The sequence below is a fragment of the Cotesia glomerata genome, linkage group LG1 (assembly GCF_020080835.1).
Source record: "Cotesia glomerata isolate CgM1 linkage group LG1, MPM_Cglom_v2.3, whole genome shotgun sequence".
In the NCBI taxonomy this organism is placed as follows: Eukaryota; Metazoa; Arthropoda; class Insecta; order Hymenoptera; family Braconidae; genus Cotesia; species Cotesia glomerata.
In genome coordinates, this window is record NC_058158.1 from 4,135,387 (window position 1) to 4,154,064 (window position 18,678).

At 32.4% G+C, this 18,678-nt stretch overlaps 2 protein-coding genes across 4 annotated transcripts in view; one reads left to right on the forward strand and one right to left on the reverse strand.

The window, feature by feature from the left end:
- The window catches only part of LOC123275252 (tubulin polyglutamylase TTLL4-like), a 139,131-nt gene that overhangs the window by 33,282 nt on the left and 87,171 nt on the right, over positions 1 to 18,678 (forward strand). For all 3 annotated transcript variants that reach the window (XM_044743243.1, XM_044743242.1, XM_044743244.1), the window contains one exon: positions 4,723 to 4,871. The gene's annotated coding sequence lies outside the window, so the exon portion shown is untranslated. The remainder of the gene's footprint in view (positions 1 to 4,722; positions 4,872 to 18,678) is intronic.
- Positions 1,797 to 2,797, reverse strand: LOC123275257 (enhancer of split malpha protein-like). The gene has a single exon (XM_044743249.1). It carries the CDS (start codon positions 2,592 to 2,594, stop codon positions 2,088 to 2,090), a length of 507 nt encoding a protein of 168 aa, XP_044599184.1. The 5' UTR covers positions 2,595 to 2,797; the 3' UTR covers positions 1,797 to 2,087.

Consider the following 18,678-nt stretch of genomic DNA (forward strand, 5'->3'; position numbering starts at 1 on the left):
TTAAATATTTTTAATTCGAGTAATAATTACATAAGTTAGATAAAAAAAAATTCAATTGAAGTGTCACGGTTGATTCACAAGTAAAATTCAATATCGTTAGTTTAACGGTTATAAATTTTTATTTTTATTTGTTTGTTACAAAATCATTTTATTTAAAACGGGGTTGGTAATAAGGGATGACACTTTTTTTTTTTCTAAATTGTAGGTTTCTACTATACAGGTTTACTACGAGCGACATCTAGGCTTTACTAGCTGAACTTTATAATCAAGCATTAGATTTTGGCGCGATAACTAGTTGTGTTGTCATTATTATATTCATTATTTATAAATTTAAGTAATATTAACTAATTATTTTAAACAAATAATTTTTTTTGCTCGATCAATTGCTTTTTTTCTTTTTCACAAAAAAAAAAATTAATAAAAATTATCTTTTTGTCAAAATTACGTGTTAAATTTTTAAGCTAGAAAAAAAAATAAAAAAAAATTTTATAAACAAATTTTTTTTCATTTACATAATAATAAAGATTAAAAATTTTCCCATGACGTAAGTGCAAAGTAAACATAATGACGAAATTAACCCTATCGTTAAATCACCCCTGAAACCAACCCCCAGTCGTTTAAATCTATTATTATTCGCGGCTACAGTCAGTGAATTGGTTTATCTTTTATTATAATTTATATTATTACTATTATTATTTCGACAGATGGACGTGTGGAAGTTTGATTCGCATCCCTTGCTTTAAGTACACAGTCAACACGGAAAAATCATGCGAATAATCTAGGCTCGCATATTTTTCGACCCCCCCTAGTATTATTCAGTTCACCTTGCATAGATGCACATGTGCTCACCGCATATGGACAACACGTGTCTATATTGTAACCATTTTCATTATCAATATCGCGTAAACTCTTCATTCTTATTGTCATCAATTGTGATCGGCGACCCTTGCTATAAAAAATATTTTAATGAAAGCTTACAATTATTCTCAGCTGCGACCGAACAAGTGGTTTGATGATTTCATTTAAAAAATTTTTTTCACATACTTACTACCCTCATTAAACAGCTCCATTGTAATTGCTGGCGACGAAAAATAAAAAAACGACAAAACAACGAAATAAAGAAATTATTCGAATGCTCGGCAACTTTCGGCGGGAATTCCTCCAAGTGTTGGTTGAAACGTTAGAGAAATATTTAGTGACTTCACTGAGGGAGAGTCGACGGACCCCAATTGCTTAATTCCATCGTCTCCCTCAGGTACGCCACCGGTTCTTTAACGGCTCCAATGTATTGTCGAAAAGTCGGTTGTAAATTAAAGTATTGATTTTTTTTTTCTTAATACTAAACCGTTGAACTTAAATCTAAACTTAATAATAGCTGAAATATGATTAAAGAAAATAAATAAATTGTTAAATAAAATTAAATTAATGAAAGGATTATTAAATAATAAAAGGTATTTAAAAATAATTTTTTTTTTTTTATTAAAAAAAAAATGGAAGACAATCGATCAAAATATTACGATAAATAATCGAAGATACAATTATCACAAAATAAATGTTTTATAATTATAATTTTCTTTTTAAATTAAATATCTATAGTATCATAGGTACAGATATCACAATATAATTATTAATATTATCAAATTACAATAATATAAATGAATTTAATTTAATCAAAATTCGTGCACAAAAAACACGAAATAAAATTGAGCAAAATTCAATTGAAATAAAAAAAAAAAAAAAAATATTCTAAACTCTATTGATCACAGTATTGAAAAATTTCTTATTGCTAAAAATGTATCAGTTGTTGTAGTTGACAGGTGGTGTCGTTGACCGCTGGTGAATGAGACTGGAACTGGCCTTGCTCTCAATAAAGACCAAATCTCATTGTGAAAATGAATCGGTGAACCGGTTGTGTGTCAGCTCACCTCTGGTGTCTCAGAATTCCAGGCGGCGTTGAATGTCGTTGGTTTTTCATTAGTTGTTTTTGTTTTATATAACCATCCATCCACAAAGTCCATCCATGGATGTAAATGTTGAGGTAGATATCGACGGCAACTTATAGCCATATAAGTTGAGGTACATACCGTTCAAGCGACTTGCATCTCGGGCAATTGGTTCTGGGAGAAGACACGTTCCTTGTAGCAGAGATCACTGTCAGCCAGTGAAATAGTTGTCCAGTAAAAGTCCCCAGCACATGTGTGAGCAAAGTGAACTGGTACGTAGCACTGTCCGGGAACCACAGGCACAACTGTCATTTGACCGTCGAGGAACACTGTGATAGCAGCTCCTTCTTCAGCGTTTGCCAAATCAGCGAGCAATCGTTGTTCCAGTGCTTCGTTGCAGTTGTTTTGGTTGTCAACTTCTTCGGTGAATGTCTCGGCTTGTGGCTCGGCTTTCTGGCTCTGGTTCTTGGCGAATCTGTAGCTCTTCTTCTTCAGTAGGCGCAGCAGTGGCTTCAATAACTTCCTGACCTTGCGGCTGGTTTTGTTGCTGCTGCTACTGTTTGTTTTGTTGTTTCCTGACATCTTCAAGTTGTAAAGATTGTCGTTCAACTCGTTCTCGTACTCAAACACGTGGTTTACGGTGGCGGCCATTTTTAGTATAAAATGATTACGTCACAAGATTGATTATTAAATGAAACTTAGAGAATCAACACTCCGCGAAACACGTGATAATATTTATATTGATAATTATTTATTTATTTCGTTTGTTGAAAACGTGGACGAAGTAAATGGAGAAAAGTATAGGCTTTTAAGGTAGCTTTTACTCAAATGTGCGCTAGTGAGCGAATGATGGTGAGTGGAGCTACCCCGAGCTTATATACTCGTTGGCTGGTCGGGGGTAGAGCAGAGTGGGGAAGGCAGGTGCACTCTGGCTGTGGGAACTCAGAGAATTCGGAGCTTCCCACGTCGAGGTCCACGCCGACCATCTGCCGCTGCTCGCCTTCACTCAATACAACAACACCACACACACCCTAACCTAACCCATCCAACCCCAGAGCAAAGAAGAAGAATCTGAGGAGCCCCCTCGGCCACCCCCGCGCTCCCTTTTCTTATTCACAATCCGGGGGTCCTTAATGTTATAGCTGGTATACGTCTCCTTCCTTTACGTGTATGCATTGCTTTCCCTTTTACTGTGTGTATGTCGAGAAACATAAACGAATTGGGTCTTCCTTATATTATACTTATTCTTAAGAGATTGGATAGAGATATGCTACGCTCCACTATTCAGGGGTTGGCGGGAATGTTTTTTATTTTTCTTTTCCTTTTTTAATCTCTAAACTTGCACGAACTTGTTACGACACGTTTCGGCGGGAGGACTTTCTTACGATTTACTTTCAATTGAATTTTTTATTCAATTAATGAATTATTCAATCGTCTGATTATCTTATTAAGTTTTTTAATAATCACGTTCCATTTTTTCTTGTTAACAGGCAAAGTTTGTTTTAATTTTTTTAAATTATTTTATTATATTTTTTTTTTTTATGAAAGTTGACAAAAAAATGTTAAAAAAGTTGTTTTGCCAAGTCAAATATTTTTTCAATGGTATTCACTGTAGGTGGTGGACTAAAAAAAACGGTACCTACCCCCGAGACAATCAAAGCATTTCATTTTTTCCTCGTAAAGTGTTTTTTTAGACTAAAACTAAAACTCACTGTGGGGCCAAAACACTTGAAACAAATCTCTAGAATTCAAATTGTAGACACAGACATATGGGGGTGGAAAATCCTTAAGAGTAGTCTTGACAAACACACGTGTTAGTAATTTCAAACACACATTCTCGAGCTATTACCACTGTTTTTTATCTTTAACATTTTTCTTTGGCTTCTAACGAGCCCTTACTCAGCAGAAAAAATCCATTTTCACTAAATTAAGACACATAAAAAATTATTTTCAAACAAAAAAATAATTATTAACAAACTTTAAATGATAATTAAATCAGCTTAATTTTCCCACGCAAATATCAAGTATTTAAATTTTACAACCAACAACTCAAGTTAAACTAAAAATTTAAATGAAAATAATAATTTGACAGGTTAATAAGCTTAAAAATGCATCTTCAGGTCCGTTTGGCATTAGCACAAAATTTAAAATGTATTTACAAATTCTGCACCTGAGAATTTTACAATGATGGGTGTACAACCTGTACGGGGGTCTTTTTTCCAGTTTCACTGTTTCCCTTCCAATCCCGTTAGGTGAAGTTCCCCTTCAGCTCATAAAACCTCAGGCTGTACACTAATATTTCTAGTAATACAGGCTATAGCAGTAAAGATGGGCAAAGTATATTCCTACCTTGCAAAGTTTATGTCAGGTACATCATCAAGCATGTAGCCTTGTAGCCTTCCCCTCTCTCGTCACTGCCTTTAGTTAAGCACCCTACAAGTGTACAGGCAAACAAGTGTACAACTCGAAATTAAAATAAGAATAAAAAAAGACTGTCTCAGGTACTGAGAAGAGAGAAGCCATGCCCATTGCCATAATGGGATTATTTATTTTCGCTAAAATTCTCTCTTGCCTAAACTAAATGCAGGTGGAGGAGTTTATGACTTCGTAAGACCCGGAAAATCCGTGAGACTTGTACACTTTGCTTGAATAGGTTTGACCTTCTTCTACCCTTATATTTAAGCATAAAAATAATGATACATATAAAACTATCGGCACGTGAAGTTGTAACCGAGGAGAAGTAAAGCATTTTAAGTGAATTTTTCGTTCTTTATTACAGATACCGAGAGGCAAGTGGAATTATTCGGCCTTGGACAGTTCCAGGTACTTTGGTTTCTGGCACCCTTGAAGATCCTTAAGCTTGTCGGTACACGAGTCTGCCCATCAGAGTCTGAGTATCAACCTCATCCGTTGAAACGCACAAGAAACGTGAGTCGAATGTTTATATCCATACCTTATATGTACTTTTTAAAAAAGGACTCGCGCTTGGATGTGTAAGATGTCTTTTGATGAATGATGAGCTCAAGCCACCACAATTGTCTCATTGTTTCCTTTCAACGTAACCACATTTGCCAATTATATTCAACCACTTGTATATAGTTTCCTGCTGGCTCATCTCTTTCACCACGGACTTCTAATCCATAACCGGTTCGCAATCAGCAACCCTTTTTGCCCTTGTGAAGTTTTATCTATGAAAAAAAAAATTATTACAGAGATACTCCATATATATATACCATCTCGTTACACATGTCACAGTACCCAATAGAATATCACAACCGGTTTACCTAACTTTATTTATAACATTCAAATTGCAATTTACTTGGAGATCATTTTTTTTATTCATATCCAGGCACTATAACTGAACTAACTAAACGGTCAGATAATTTTTCGCAACATTTTGGCTTATTGATAAATTAGAGTTAATTATGTATAGACATAAATTGGCTCTATCGTCTCGATTTTATAACAATAAAAGATAAATAGCGCTTAGTTGATTGAGAAATAAGTGGATAATTTGATAAAATATGAATAACAATAAAATGTAAAAAGTTGGCTCATTAACCGGCAGGTGCTGATATATTTATTGTTACGTTACGTTGTTATATTGTATGCGAAAATCATGTCTTAGATCATTTAGGAACAATTTACAACAATATAACAGAATAACACAATAAAAATCGCGTGATCTCAAAATACGTGTAAGGATATATAAGCGTGGATATGTATATATAAAAAATAATATGGTACAAGAGAATAATAAAAATTTTTTTTAGAAAGTAAAGAGTCGCTGGAAACCGCAAAGTAGTAAAGAAAACCTTTCTCGCTAATTTGTAAATTTTTTAACCGATTAAATTATTGTTGTTCCCTAAGGGAATCACGACGCGATTACGTTATACAGAGCACGTTGTTACCTGAAAAGGTTTTTTTTGCACCTTAGTTTCGCCAGAGGCGTTCTTATTTTCAAGTCCTTGCTCTTTCTTTTGGTTTTTGTTCTTATTCTTGTTCTTCTTCGGGTAGTTTCATTAGCATATAAATAATTCGTGGTCCTGGTGAAGCTTAAGTATAACCGAGTCGTACATGGACTTACATAAAATGAGTAAGAATTCATCTCGGGGTAAAGAAATCTCTGGATGGAAAAATGAAATAAATTGGTGTAGATAATAAGAGAAAAAAATTAAAGAGATTTAATGTATTAAGGGGAAAATAATTTAAAAATAATATAAATAAAAGCGATGCAAGGTAAAATAGAATGGATAATAAAAGTATTTTACTCGGTCCGAGCCCCGAGTAGAAGGATAAGTTTAAACAGTAGTGGTGACCCCCGGGGCTGCAATGAAGCGCAGGTCCAAACAAAAAATGTCTGACGTCAGCGGCAGGTGCAACCTGTAACTCTCATTCTTTCTTTTTCTATCTTATTTATTTTCATGCATCCACATATATAATATAATACATACACTGGCACGTAGAGTGAATAAAAACTCGAATTATTTCACTCACTTACTCATATTATCGGCACACACCTAACTCTCATTAATATATGTACACATGTATGTTACTCTTTTCTTACGTGAAACAACTACTCCTTGTCATCTCCGCCCCTTTTATATACTTTTATACTTATACATATATTTCTCAAGTCCCATCTCTCTTTAACTTTTTATCTTTTCTCGTCTTCGACATCCCGCTCCAGAATATATACCATTATATATTATGTTATATATATTACATACAAGAATATAAGAATAAAAGCAAGATAAAGAGAAGAGAGAATAATCTCATCCTATCCAGCACGATTCCCTTTCACGCCACCAGCTCTTATGTATGTAATCGCGTACCGATTTCAAGATCATCGAGATATGTACGTGAGTCTCAACCACCAGGGATTTGGTTACGCTTTTGATGATGACTACGATGATGATGGCTTTAAGACCAGCGCGACTATATTCTTCGTCTCGCGTATGTGGTCTCAAAACTTTTAATCGCTTCAATCATACGAGATTAGATTAGATATATGTATGTTCTAAAGACTTATACCAAGAGTTAGTAGAGTAGTACTATTTTTTTGTGTGTTGGGGATTAATAGAGGGATAAAAAGTGAAATATCATGTTTCAATTAAAAAAAAAAAAAAAAAAAATTAAAAAAATTCTAATAATTTTTTAACCTGTTGATCGGCTGTCGAGATTAGGGAAATAATTTTATCTTTTTTTTGTCAAAGATTATTGTATTTTTTATTTTATTATTTTGGGAATGATTTAAGGCGTTTTTTTATTATTTTATTCGAAAGCGATTTTTTTTTACCTGTTTATAGAAATGAAATTTATTAGGCTCGTAAAAGTTGTAAACAGCATTCGGTGGTATGTATTATTATTTTATTTTATTTTATTTATCTGAAAAATGTTACCGGTTTTCTGTTATCGGTTTTGTGTGGTTCACTGCCAGACGACTGGGAAAAAGATTTGAGTTGCGTATAGTTGAGGTGAATGGGGGAATAATAATCTTTTGGTCTCGGAGTGAGAAGCTGTGCGGACCGAGTGAAAAAGTATTAAATGATGTTTTAAAGAAAAGATAAATGAGTTTGATGAAATGCCGGTAATTTATAAAAGGAATAAAACTTTTAAACGATCCTATAATATATTATTTATGTTTATTTATTTTTTATCATTATTCTCCGTATATCTTTCTGAGCTTGCTGCGGGAGAATGAAAAGTTTTTTTTATTTTAAATACTTAGACTGAGTCTGAGGACACTAAAAATAGTTTGAGCAGCAACTACTGTATATTCATTTCTTACTTTATGATCTCTGTAATCGCTCACGGCAGGTAAGCACCGGTTTTCGCCAGGATAACAATCTTTTGTAATTGGAATTTCATCTTTTCCTTTAAGGAGGACCAGAGCCGCGAGATTCTTCTTGGAGCTGCCGGGTTATATTCGTCTACTCGCGATACTGAGCGTCTCCTTACATATTCTCCCTTTTAGCCCACGAGGTAAATTTATCGAAGGGGGCGAAGAGTCGAATGGGGCAGAGGCCCATTACAAGCTATTTTTTTATTTACTTTTTTTCATTTCACGACTTATTAAATATTTTTTTAACGTCGCGGCTTCTCAACAGGAATTTTTTGGCTGTTATTCAGGTTGATGTTCTCAAGTTACTTAAGTTCTTGAGAGCCTTCGGCTTTTATCTTGTGATATGAAAATTTCCCGTTGGTGAGATTCTTTACGCTTGAGGTGCAAATAACTTTTAAACACCTCACTTTACACATTTTATCGTGTCGCTAATTTAATTTTTTACTTAGTAATTTTTTTTTAGTTCTTAATTTTTCCATAAAATATCAACAAAAAAGAAAAAAAATCATATATTTATTAGCATCACGTGAGTTAAAATTTTATAAAAATACTTTTTTACAAAAGAATTATTTTTTTTCTAACCATAAATCAGTTATTTTTTTTCCGCTTGTCCATCTCTAATTCCATTGTCAACAGGTCCGGCAAGATCGTGAATACGGATATATATTTATTGTTAAAATCTAAAAAGGGTCGAAAAAACCGACTGGACCCTTTTTATTCATCCTTTGAGCTCTCCGGTTGATCGAAAGGGGGATGGCGTTTTGTTATTATTGTTATTACTATTACTATTCAAAATGACGAAAATCTCCGGTGGAATTTGGTTATTTTGTTCCTATTGAATGTTTGATGGTAGATGCATATCTGGAATATATTATTATGTGTATAAAAACGAGGGTTATGTATTATAATTGAGAGTGGAATGAAGTGAATAGACATTTCACTGGTAAGGTACCTGATTATTATTGTTGTTGTTGCTGCTGCTGCTGCTGCTGTTGTTGGACCTGATCAAGGTGGACCGATGACGGCGTAGGGTGAAATTCAAACGAACGAGTGAATTTCAGGTAAAAAGGGTCAACTGATCATAAAGAAATTCACCGATTCAAAAGTTCTATTGGACGTAATCATAAAAGGAATATATATACCAAATACAAGGCTTTTTACCTACGTCGCACTATTAAACCCACGCTATCCTGTTTCACCTACATACCACTATACTACTATACTCTTTCGACATAATATAATACAACTTCACTCAACTCATCCGATTTATTTTCGATCTGCGATTGTATTCAATCAACACACCAGTCAAAGGAGTTTACTTTGTTCCGGGATACTCAATCTATCTAAGGGTTACGTTTTTTTATAATATTTATTGTTATGTGTATTTTTAAGAAACCACCTTGCCTCAACGGACAAACTCTGCCAGCTTGATTTGATTCAAAACCTTTACTCTACTCTAAAACGCATACTTTAAGTAAAAAAAAAGTAAAAATAGTTGAATTTAAGTTCTGACGAATCGTAAGAAAAAATATTAATTATTATTGAAAAACGGAATTTTTTTTGCAGCTGTCGTTTTCTATTCTTTCACATTTTTTAATGTCACATCCTTTTTCGATTATGGATCCAGATGTCCTGCTTTTTATACCAATTGAGTCAAAAATTCGCAACTCTTATTATTTTTCAGATAAATTTCAAAATATGCACTTGCTGACTGTGGTGTACTGTTTTGTGTCCTACTCTGCTTTCTTTTGTTCGGAGAATTCAACCCTTTCACAGGTGAATCCCTTTTCGCGGTAATCCTTTGTCAAACCATTGTTCGGCTGCTTCCGCTAACCCATTCGTCGGTCCAGACCAAATAAAAGAAAATTGTCACGCATTTGTCAATTCCAACTTGTGAGAGCGCAGGTAAAGGGTTGAGTTTTGGGTCACCAGACCAAAGAGTTAAAGGAATATGACAGGATGCTTATTATTAGTGGTTGACTGTTAGTAAATATTTTCGATAGATGCACGTGGTTCTACTCATTTTTCTTTGTCGTCAATTTTTCCAACTCTCTCATCAAATAATTATTTTTTTTACTGTGCAATAAAACTAATGATACATTTTGAATGAGTTCTTATCAGACAATACTTGTTATTGAAACGTCAGTTAAAGTATTTCGAATTAAAATTCTTTTAAAATTCATATAATTAATTTCAATGCAAAAATTGTTGTTTTGCTGATGTATAATTTTTTATAGGACGAGAAGCTGCTAATGGTAAAATATGCTGCGTTTTTTAAATAGCAAATAATAATATAGAATTTTTTAAAAATCATTAAATATAAGTGGATTGAATTTTCAAGGACAATAAGCGCGTGCTAGAAGTGTATAGTAGATGATGCAAGCACGAGCAAGTTTCTTTCGGATCGTTGGCACGATTTAAGACGCCAGGCCGCTTATGTTATTTATTTTTATTGCGACGGTATTATGTCAAAAAAAAGAGAAAAATCCTCTGTTATCATTTCTTCTTTTTATTCTTATTCGGATCAAAATTGCACCTGGTCGCAGGCATGGACCTGTAGGAAAACGATTTTTTTAGATAATATATGGCTCATGTATATATATGTATATATGTCCCTTGGATTGCATGAGTTTCTTACAATAAGAAAAGTAAAGAGTCGACGAAAACAAGTTGAAACTTGCACAGAATCTTTTTACTGAGCAAAAGCAGGTATATAAAGTCTCTATATAATAACATCCAGGTCGTCGCGCTTCGTGAGCTTGTTACGTGCAATACAATTTCTTTCTTCGACAATGCCATTATGCAAACTACTTGGGTTTTGTGTTCAAATGCCAACTTTTATTTTTTTTAGATTTAACTGCATCTATATGCGTCTCTTTATATATATACGTATAGAGAGATCTGTACATATGTCACGGGGGCGGAAAAAAACGGCGGATGTCGAAATCAATTGCCAAGGAAACGGTTCGTCCTTGTAACACCTTATTTTTATGCTAGAACACGTATTCCGAATTCATCGTCGACAGGAAGTCTCGCGGGAATATCTATTCTTAACAATTTATACAGTTTGAAAATATAGGCTTTATTATCCAAATAGTCAAAATAAATAGAGGGATAAAATTTAAAATATTTTTCATTTTTTATCGGCAATAACAATGTAGGATTTTTTCATGTTAAACAGTAAACACTGTATAAATTATTCGTAATTATTTCTTCAAAAAGTTTAAGCTGGTTTTTAACAAATAATAAAAGAATTTCAATAAATAATGGTGTTTAGATTTCACGATAAAGCTGTCAAAATATTTTTTAAGTTAGAAATTGAACAAATTCTAAATTTATTTTTTAATGTTAATTTAGTTTATTTAGGTACGGTTTTGTGTGCATTTATTTTTATTTTTATCGTAATATATCCAAAGTACTGATGGAATGATTATAAATTCAAGATAAATGCACAGAACAAACAAACTAAAGAAGAATTTTTTTTACAAAAGTTGATGGTTTACGATACGACTTCCTGAGTAGAAAAATCAATAAAAAAATGAATAATTTTTTTGAATCAATTGTAATTCTACTTGATCAGAAAATATTTTTTTTCCATAAAAATGTTTGTATGTTTTCGGTTTGCAATAACAGTACAATAGTTTTCTGATTAATTTTAACATTAATAATAAATTAAATAAAATTTGTTGTATCAACAAGTGTTACTCAAAAGTGTTGTATTAATAAGTGTAAAGTCGAAAGAGTCCTGAATCAAGAAAAATTTTGTAAACTACTCTTCAAACATAGTTTAAACGAATATAAACTTAACTTTAAATCCGCGTCAAAATAAAGATAGTTTCCTCTTGAGAAAAGAAAAACCATTCGAACAAATCCACTGCCGATAAACTATATTTTTATTGATAAATTTTCTGATCATCCTAATATCAAATAACACACAACGGCTTCTCAAATAACTCAACAAACTATTTTAAGATCTAAGTAAAGTTTGCATTTGGTTCCCAGTTTTAAAAAAGGGCTAAGCGTAAAGAATTTGTTCAAGGTAAAATGATATAAAGAGACTTCCTCAATGCCATTTGCCGTCGAAATCTGTCTTTATAAATATATTTATTCATTTTCTTTATTATAAGTTTCTTTATATAATAGTTCGAACCTAAATAAACACGCAAAGCTAAAGCTAGAGCCCTATATCGTGGTATATACACCTTTAGTCCACTGCAGAAGATGTATAAAAAGATCTTGTGAAGACCAAGCGTACAGTTTTTTTCTTACGAATGCACACCTAAATAAACATAAACCAAAAAATATAACGAGGACCACGTCGAGCCATTGGATCGATCTTAAATTCATTCGTTCAAGACCCATATATAATTTTGAAAAAAATGGTACAAGATTTAAGGGTAAGGGTAGGTTGTATTGAAACCCGCGACACCGTGAATCAGCCAGCAGTTCCAAGCCACGACTCTATTCTTAAAGGATTATCGTTATAAATTATACATTTCTTAGCTACCGAAAGAAAGAGAAAAATGAGGGGAAGAGAGTCGCCCACGTACGTGTATATTTTACCCCAACTAAAGAACCAAGTCCGGGTCTCTGCGTATCATTGACCGGTAGCAGCTTAGAGATTTCTATCGCGGGATTAGTCGGACCGTGTCATCGCTGTATCCTGTCTATTCGTCTTCTTTCCTCCCTCCTTCTTTCTTTACCTCGTAGAACACTGAGACCCATATAAATGTATTGCTCCAATGTACCAGCCATAGAATACTTATAAATAAAAAGAGAGAACCTTTTCAAGAGCTTCTACATTTCGCATTTTTTTTACATTTACATTTTTTGCTCCTATCAATGGATTGGAATGCGAGGGAGGTTGATGCTTTCAAAGAAAAACCTCAGCTATTACGACAGACATTTTTCTATCAATTTTTTCTGTTCTTTCAATAAATGCAGTGACCATTGATCTACTTCCTGTTCGAATTTCATTACACTTGATAGACGGTGCTCCGAAAAAAAATTTTTTTTGTTTAAATCATTTTTTTTTTCGCCATCTTGTTAATAAAAAAATTTCAGTAGTAATTGATGTTAAATTTTTTGTTCGATATTGCTTTAAATTCACATTCAAATAAATTCTTCAATTTATTTTCTCAATAAAAAATCGATTAGTGATGATGACTTAAATATTTTGTTTAGAAAGAAGTTCTGAAAATGCGGGCGTTTTGTATTTTCTGCCATCGACTGTTCTCCCCAATTTTCATAAAAATAAATGTCAGGTAATTTAACTTGTTACTCGGATGGAAAAGACAGTGTCGAGCCCGCAGAACGCCCAAAGGCTGGATAGTTTGTCATATTTTTCTCCTCCCTCATCATTTCAGAAACTCAAAGATACAAAGGCTACAATAATTTCTAGCCGTGTCGTTTACTCGAGCTGACTTCCATTCGCACTTACAATATTCTTGCTTTATAGATACATTTATTATGTATAAATGGATATCGCTACCAATATACATCTCACAACGGACTTTATGCTCAAAGGAAATGTTCATAATGTGTATAGTATATAATGGCCATAGAGATTATCGTGGGGAAAAATGCATGTATATTCGACAATAACTTAAAATCGGTGCAATATACGAACCGGGAAACCGAATAGAAACTACTCTAGAAAAGTTTTTTAAATAAATAGAAAACTAAGGATAAAATATAATAACGTATAGTCGGTATAAATGAGCTCGGAAGATATTTTGTTGCTTTACGATTTCTTTCTTCGGCAAAGGCTCTTGTGGGCGGAGCGGTAAACCAAAAAGAACTAGGCATAGACGTAGACGAGGATATATTTAATTCTACAACGGTTTAGTTCGTAGTACTATACATAACAAGAGTAAAAGTGAAATGAGCAGAATGGAATAGAGGGACTGGAATAGTTTAACTAAGGATAAGAGATCCTCACTGAAACTTGGGAGTAAGAGAGACCGAGAAAAAATGACCCCCCAGTATCTTCCATTCTCTTCCCTCGGTTCAGTTTCTTTGCCAAGAACCAAGACCGTTGGACTTGAACACGTGCAAGGGTGAGTCAGAGTCTTGGTCGGACTACTCCGACGGTCAGAGATCCAAGTAAAGATCTACTCAGCTCGAATGTAGAATGAGAGAACGAGGGGAACATGGAGGAATTTTTTTTTACTGATTACGTTGCCAGATAGCACATGTAGAGCCTCGGACTTTTAGGGCTGCACCCGATGATGAGTTTCAAGTATAAATAGTCTTCCTACTTTTTATTACGACGAGATAAGGGTCATAAAGCTGTCGAAATCTTTATTAATTAGTGGCTCTATCTTATTTCAATAGTACTTATATATATTTTAATAGCTTATTATATTTTTTTGTTGTATAATTTTTTTTTTTATTAAAAAAAAAGTTAGATTTTTTTTTAACATCAGGTACATTTTTATCAGATTTAAGTAAATATTCAATTAATTGATGGCAATATTTCTTAATTAAAAATGAAATTATAAAACATAAAAGAAGAGATTGTTATTTTTGATTTTAATTTGGAAAAATTTTTTCTCCTTTAATTTTATTTATTGTTCGAGATCAAGATTGGGGAAAAATATTTTTTCCATAATTAGCTACGATGTTATCTTAAAGTAAATCAATTTCATTATTAAATTTTTTTTTTTTTCAAACATCTAATTTAAAAATTTAATTCAACCGTAAAAAATATTCAACAAAATCATGTTTTCTAATGAGGTGAGATTATTTTTTTGGTCAAATATATTTAAAAGTTGACAACTATAATATTTTTTAGAAAAAATATTTTCTTAGTACCTGTTGCTTAAAAATAAAATTATAGAGGAAAAAAATTTTGCGTCATCCCAATTTTTTTTACAACCGCCCTAAAGGTCCAGCTCATCATCGTGCCTTGTCTATGTCCAATTTTCTAGCTAGACCTTTACTACCTACATTACTATGGACTAGACCACGACCCGAGCTCTGAGATTGATCGTATTTTGTTAAGTTTTTTAGTTATTCTTTTATTTTTTGTTCCTTTTATTTTTTTTCTTGGTTTTATCTTTGATCCATCTTCTTCGAGGGGAACCCTCAAGATCCATTAGAACACGTGCATCCACTGCGGTAACAAGTGCCCCATCAGCGTTCGTTCCGAGGAGAGGAGACTGTCATGAAAGAATAACGGAGTGAAAAAGAACAAAAAACCATAAACCATATCCTCATCTATTCACCTACCATCTTATTTTATATATCGTCACACCTAATGATTCTAGTATTTTCGAAAAATTAGTGGGCCCTTTACAATTATGTACTTCAGAATCACAAAGGAATAAGACAAAAGGAAAAAGAACAATAATAGTAAACTAAACTTAAACTATATTCTTATGTCCTTTCAAAATGGTTCGTAGAAAAAACATTTTTAGGATATACTACTTTTCATAGTTTCTTTTATTTCATTTAATGACTAGAACGATACGAAATGGATGATTACGACCCAACAATAGATACAATTATTTTTTTTTGCTATATTAAATTTTAAGAAAGAACTAGAAAGAATTTTATTCACATCCCACGTAATGATTTAATTTTTTTTTTGTAACCTAATGGCTTATCAAAAAAATGCAATGATGAGTTTTATCTCATCGTCTAAAAAAGCTACGTCCTGCGTTTTAACGCAGGCTCATTTCACGGTACGATGATTTTCACTGCCTGGAAAGATGCTTTTAGTTTACTCAAAGATTTGGAGTATGTAACGCACATCAAGAGGATGGCTTCACTAATCTCAAATGTAATTTTCGTTGGGTGTTCCGCTTAATGCTCAGCGTGGGTAACGTCGCCAAAAATTTAAACCAATTTCCGCTTTTGTAGACATAAGACTTTGTTTTTTGGTTCATTTAACATGCTATACCCTTCATTAAACATTATTTACCCATTTTTCTTCTCAGCCATCATTACTTTCTATTTTTAACATGATCTTGAAATACTTAAGATAGGAAATCATGGTTTCTGTAATGCATACTTGTTGAGAAAATTAAGAAAAATCTACGATAACCATCTTTTTTTGTCTTAAAAGTGATATTATCTGTGGAAAGTTGGCGCCAGTAGAAAAGAGCATTTGATTTAACTGGTGAGTTTCCACAGATGTCGAAGATTGATAATTGATGATAATAGATCTTTTAGGCGCCAACCATAAAATTGCCAAAAAATTATCTCAAAATGTTTTAAGGGCTACAAGGATTTTTCTTATCCGTAAAAGATGTAATCGTATTTTTCGACTGTAAATTTTTTTTATCCGTAAAAAAATCAAAAACATTGAAATTTTGTGCTCGTTAAAAGTAAAGATACACTGTAAAAAGAGCGGTGTTAAAATAAAATAACACCGGCGTAACTTTTTCGGTATTAAAATACCGGTGTTAAATCGGTGTAAAACGGAGTAATAGCAGTGTAAAAGAGGAGTAACCATTCTATTTAAAATATCAAGATTATAAAATCTATAAAACATAATAAAATTTAGTTTTTAAATTAAAAAAATAAATAGAAAATATATTAAAGTAGTATTCATTACACTGGCCCACAAAAAAAAAGTAGTCTGTACTTTTAACCAGACCTATCTTTATGTATTTTGACGCGCTAAATCCGAATCTGAAGTTAGTTTCGCCCGTACACCCTCAAAATTATGAGTAAAATGCAAAAAAAACTCAAAAAATTGCAAAAAACTGCAGTCACAGCGATGAATAAATTTTTGTGAACCTAGATCAAGTATTATTTTCATGTACGTCAATTCACTGAATCTAAATCTAAACGTTAAGCAGCTCCTTGATCCGTCAAAATTTGAAAAAATTGCAAAAAACCGAAAAAAAGGCAAGAAATCATGAAAAATCGAAATTATCGAGATGAAAAAAATTTTTTGGATTCAGATTGAGTATGATTTTTATGTACTTTGTTCCACTGAATTTGAATCTGAAGTTTTCTTGCCCTATTGACGTTTTAAAATTAAAAAAAAATCGATAAAATTGCAGTTTTAAATATGAGAAAAAATCTATTAATCACGATTGTTAATGACTCAGGTGCATTTTAATGGATGAAATATGATCTTAGAATTTAAATATTCACAAAATTTTAAAATCTATAAAAAATGAAGTATAAGTAGAATGAAGGGAACGATGACTGAAGTTTTTCGGGATTTTTTGCCTTTTTTGGGATTTTTTGCATTTTACTCATAATTTTGAGGACAAAAATGACTTCAGATTCGGATTCAGCACGTCAAAATACATAAAGATAAGTAGGTCCGCTCAAAAGTACAGACCACTTTTTTTTTGTAGGCCGGTGTGATTTTCATGATTTTTACTGAAATAAACAAAATTGTGCCTATAAAAGTTAAGAAAAAAATGTATGACATAAAAAAAATATAAAAAGTCTATGAGTATCATCCAGAACAAATTTTAATTTCGGTTTGTAGTTATTTAAATTGTTACCTATGTAATACAGACTTTGTTTAAAAATTATACAATTTTACACCTACCATTTCAATAATTAATAGTTTTATGAATTAATGAATATACTGCCCAATAGTAGTAATTTAGTGAATAAAAGTATTCACAGAGTAAAATAACTTCAACATCAAAAAATATTTTAACACCGGAAAAAATATTTACACCGGCAGCGGTGTTATTTTAACACCGCTTTCGGTGTTGGAATTTAACACCGCAAATTTCAACTGGTGTGTTATTACAATTGAAGACGGTGGAGAAATTTTGGATTTAAACTCAATTTCATTTTTGATAGTATAAAACATTTCTCCAGTATTTAAATAAATTATTTATTAACAAAATACTCATATAAAACATCATAATTTAATAACCAAATAAAACACTTGTAAAAATAAATAAAAAAAGTTGAACAAATCACATACAAATAACCACACGGTCCTTCACTTTCAAAATATTTCAAGTGTATTTAAACAATCTGTTAATGATATGATTATTACATAAATCCACAGTGAATCACTCACTAAAATGTAACCGTGGAATTAATTCACGACGATTACTCGGCTCATATAAATCGTTCAGTTACGCATAAGTCACCGTAACATACAATCCGTACTCAACTTATTTTCATTTATCACAACATTCTCATCTCATCTATCCCATATACAATTATGTGTCTCCAACCCTGAATATGGAAAATTTTTTTGTCAATAGAAAAACGGAAAATATTAAAAGAAACAATTTTAAAGTTCTTTTTAAGTTGTAAAACGATGAAAAGCTTGCGTTAACACTAGGGCGGTGTCGTTTGTACTCAACACTCCTCATTGTAAATAGTATTTTTAAACGCTTACACACAAAGACGTGTCGGGCATATGGGTTCCGAATAAGTACTATATATTTTAACAAGTATAGTGATCTGTCGTCACGGAATATTAGGGCATTTTTGGTTATAGTTAGGTATTCCTTGCATACAATCTACCGCTTTTTGCTATTTTTTTTTTCCTTTTTGTCCGTTTCTTTATATAAAAAAAACTTTTAAGAAAAATACATACATATATTCTTAAGAAATATACTGCAGCAAGAAGACAGCACACGAAATGTATAATAAAAAGTTAGTCGAAATGAAGGAGAAAATCGGCGTGTCGGTTTTTCTAACATCACTCAAAAGAATATAAATATAATATAAAGAATATCTTTAGCTTTAAAAATATATAATACCTTACACCCGTCTCATTATTTTTCATGAAAAGTACCTACTAATTCGGTGGAACGGGTGGTCTATTTTTGTGGACCCTCTTTTTTATAATAAACGCTATAGTGATACGTCGGGACGCGAAATCGGCGTGACGCGGTCCAAATCCAGAGATTTTCTATCTAATAAAAGTGAATTCACTTTAACAACCAG

Coding starts and splice junctions, on each gene's coding strand:
- LOC123275257 (XM_044743249.1), bottom strand. CDS start 2,594: ATGGCCGCCACCGTAAACCACGTGTTTGAGTACGAGAACGAGTTGAAC.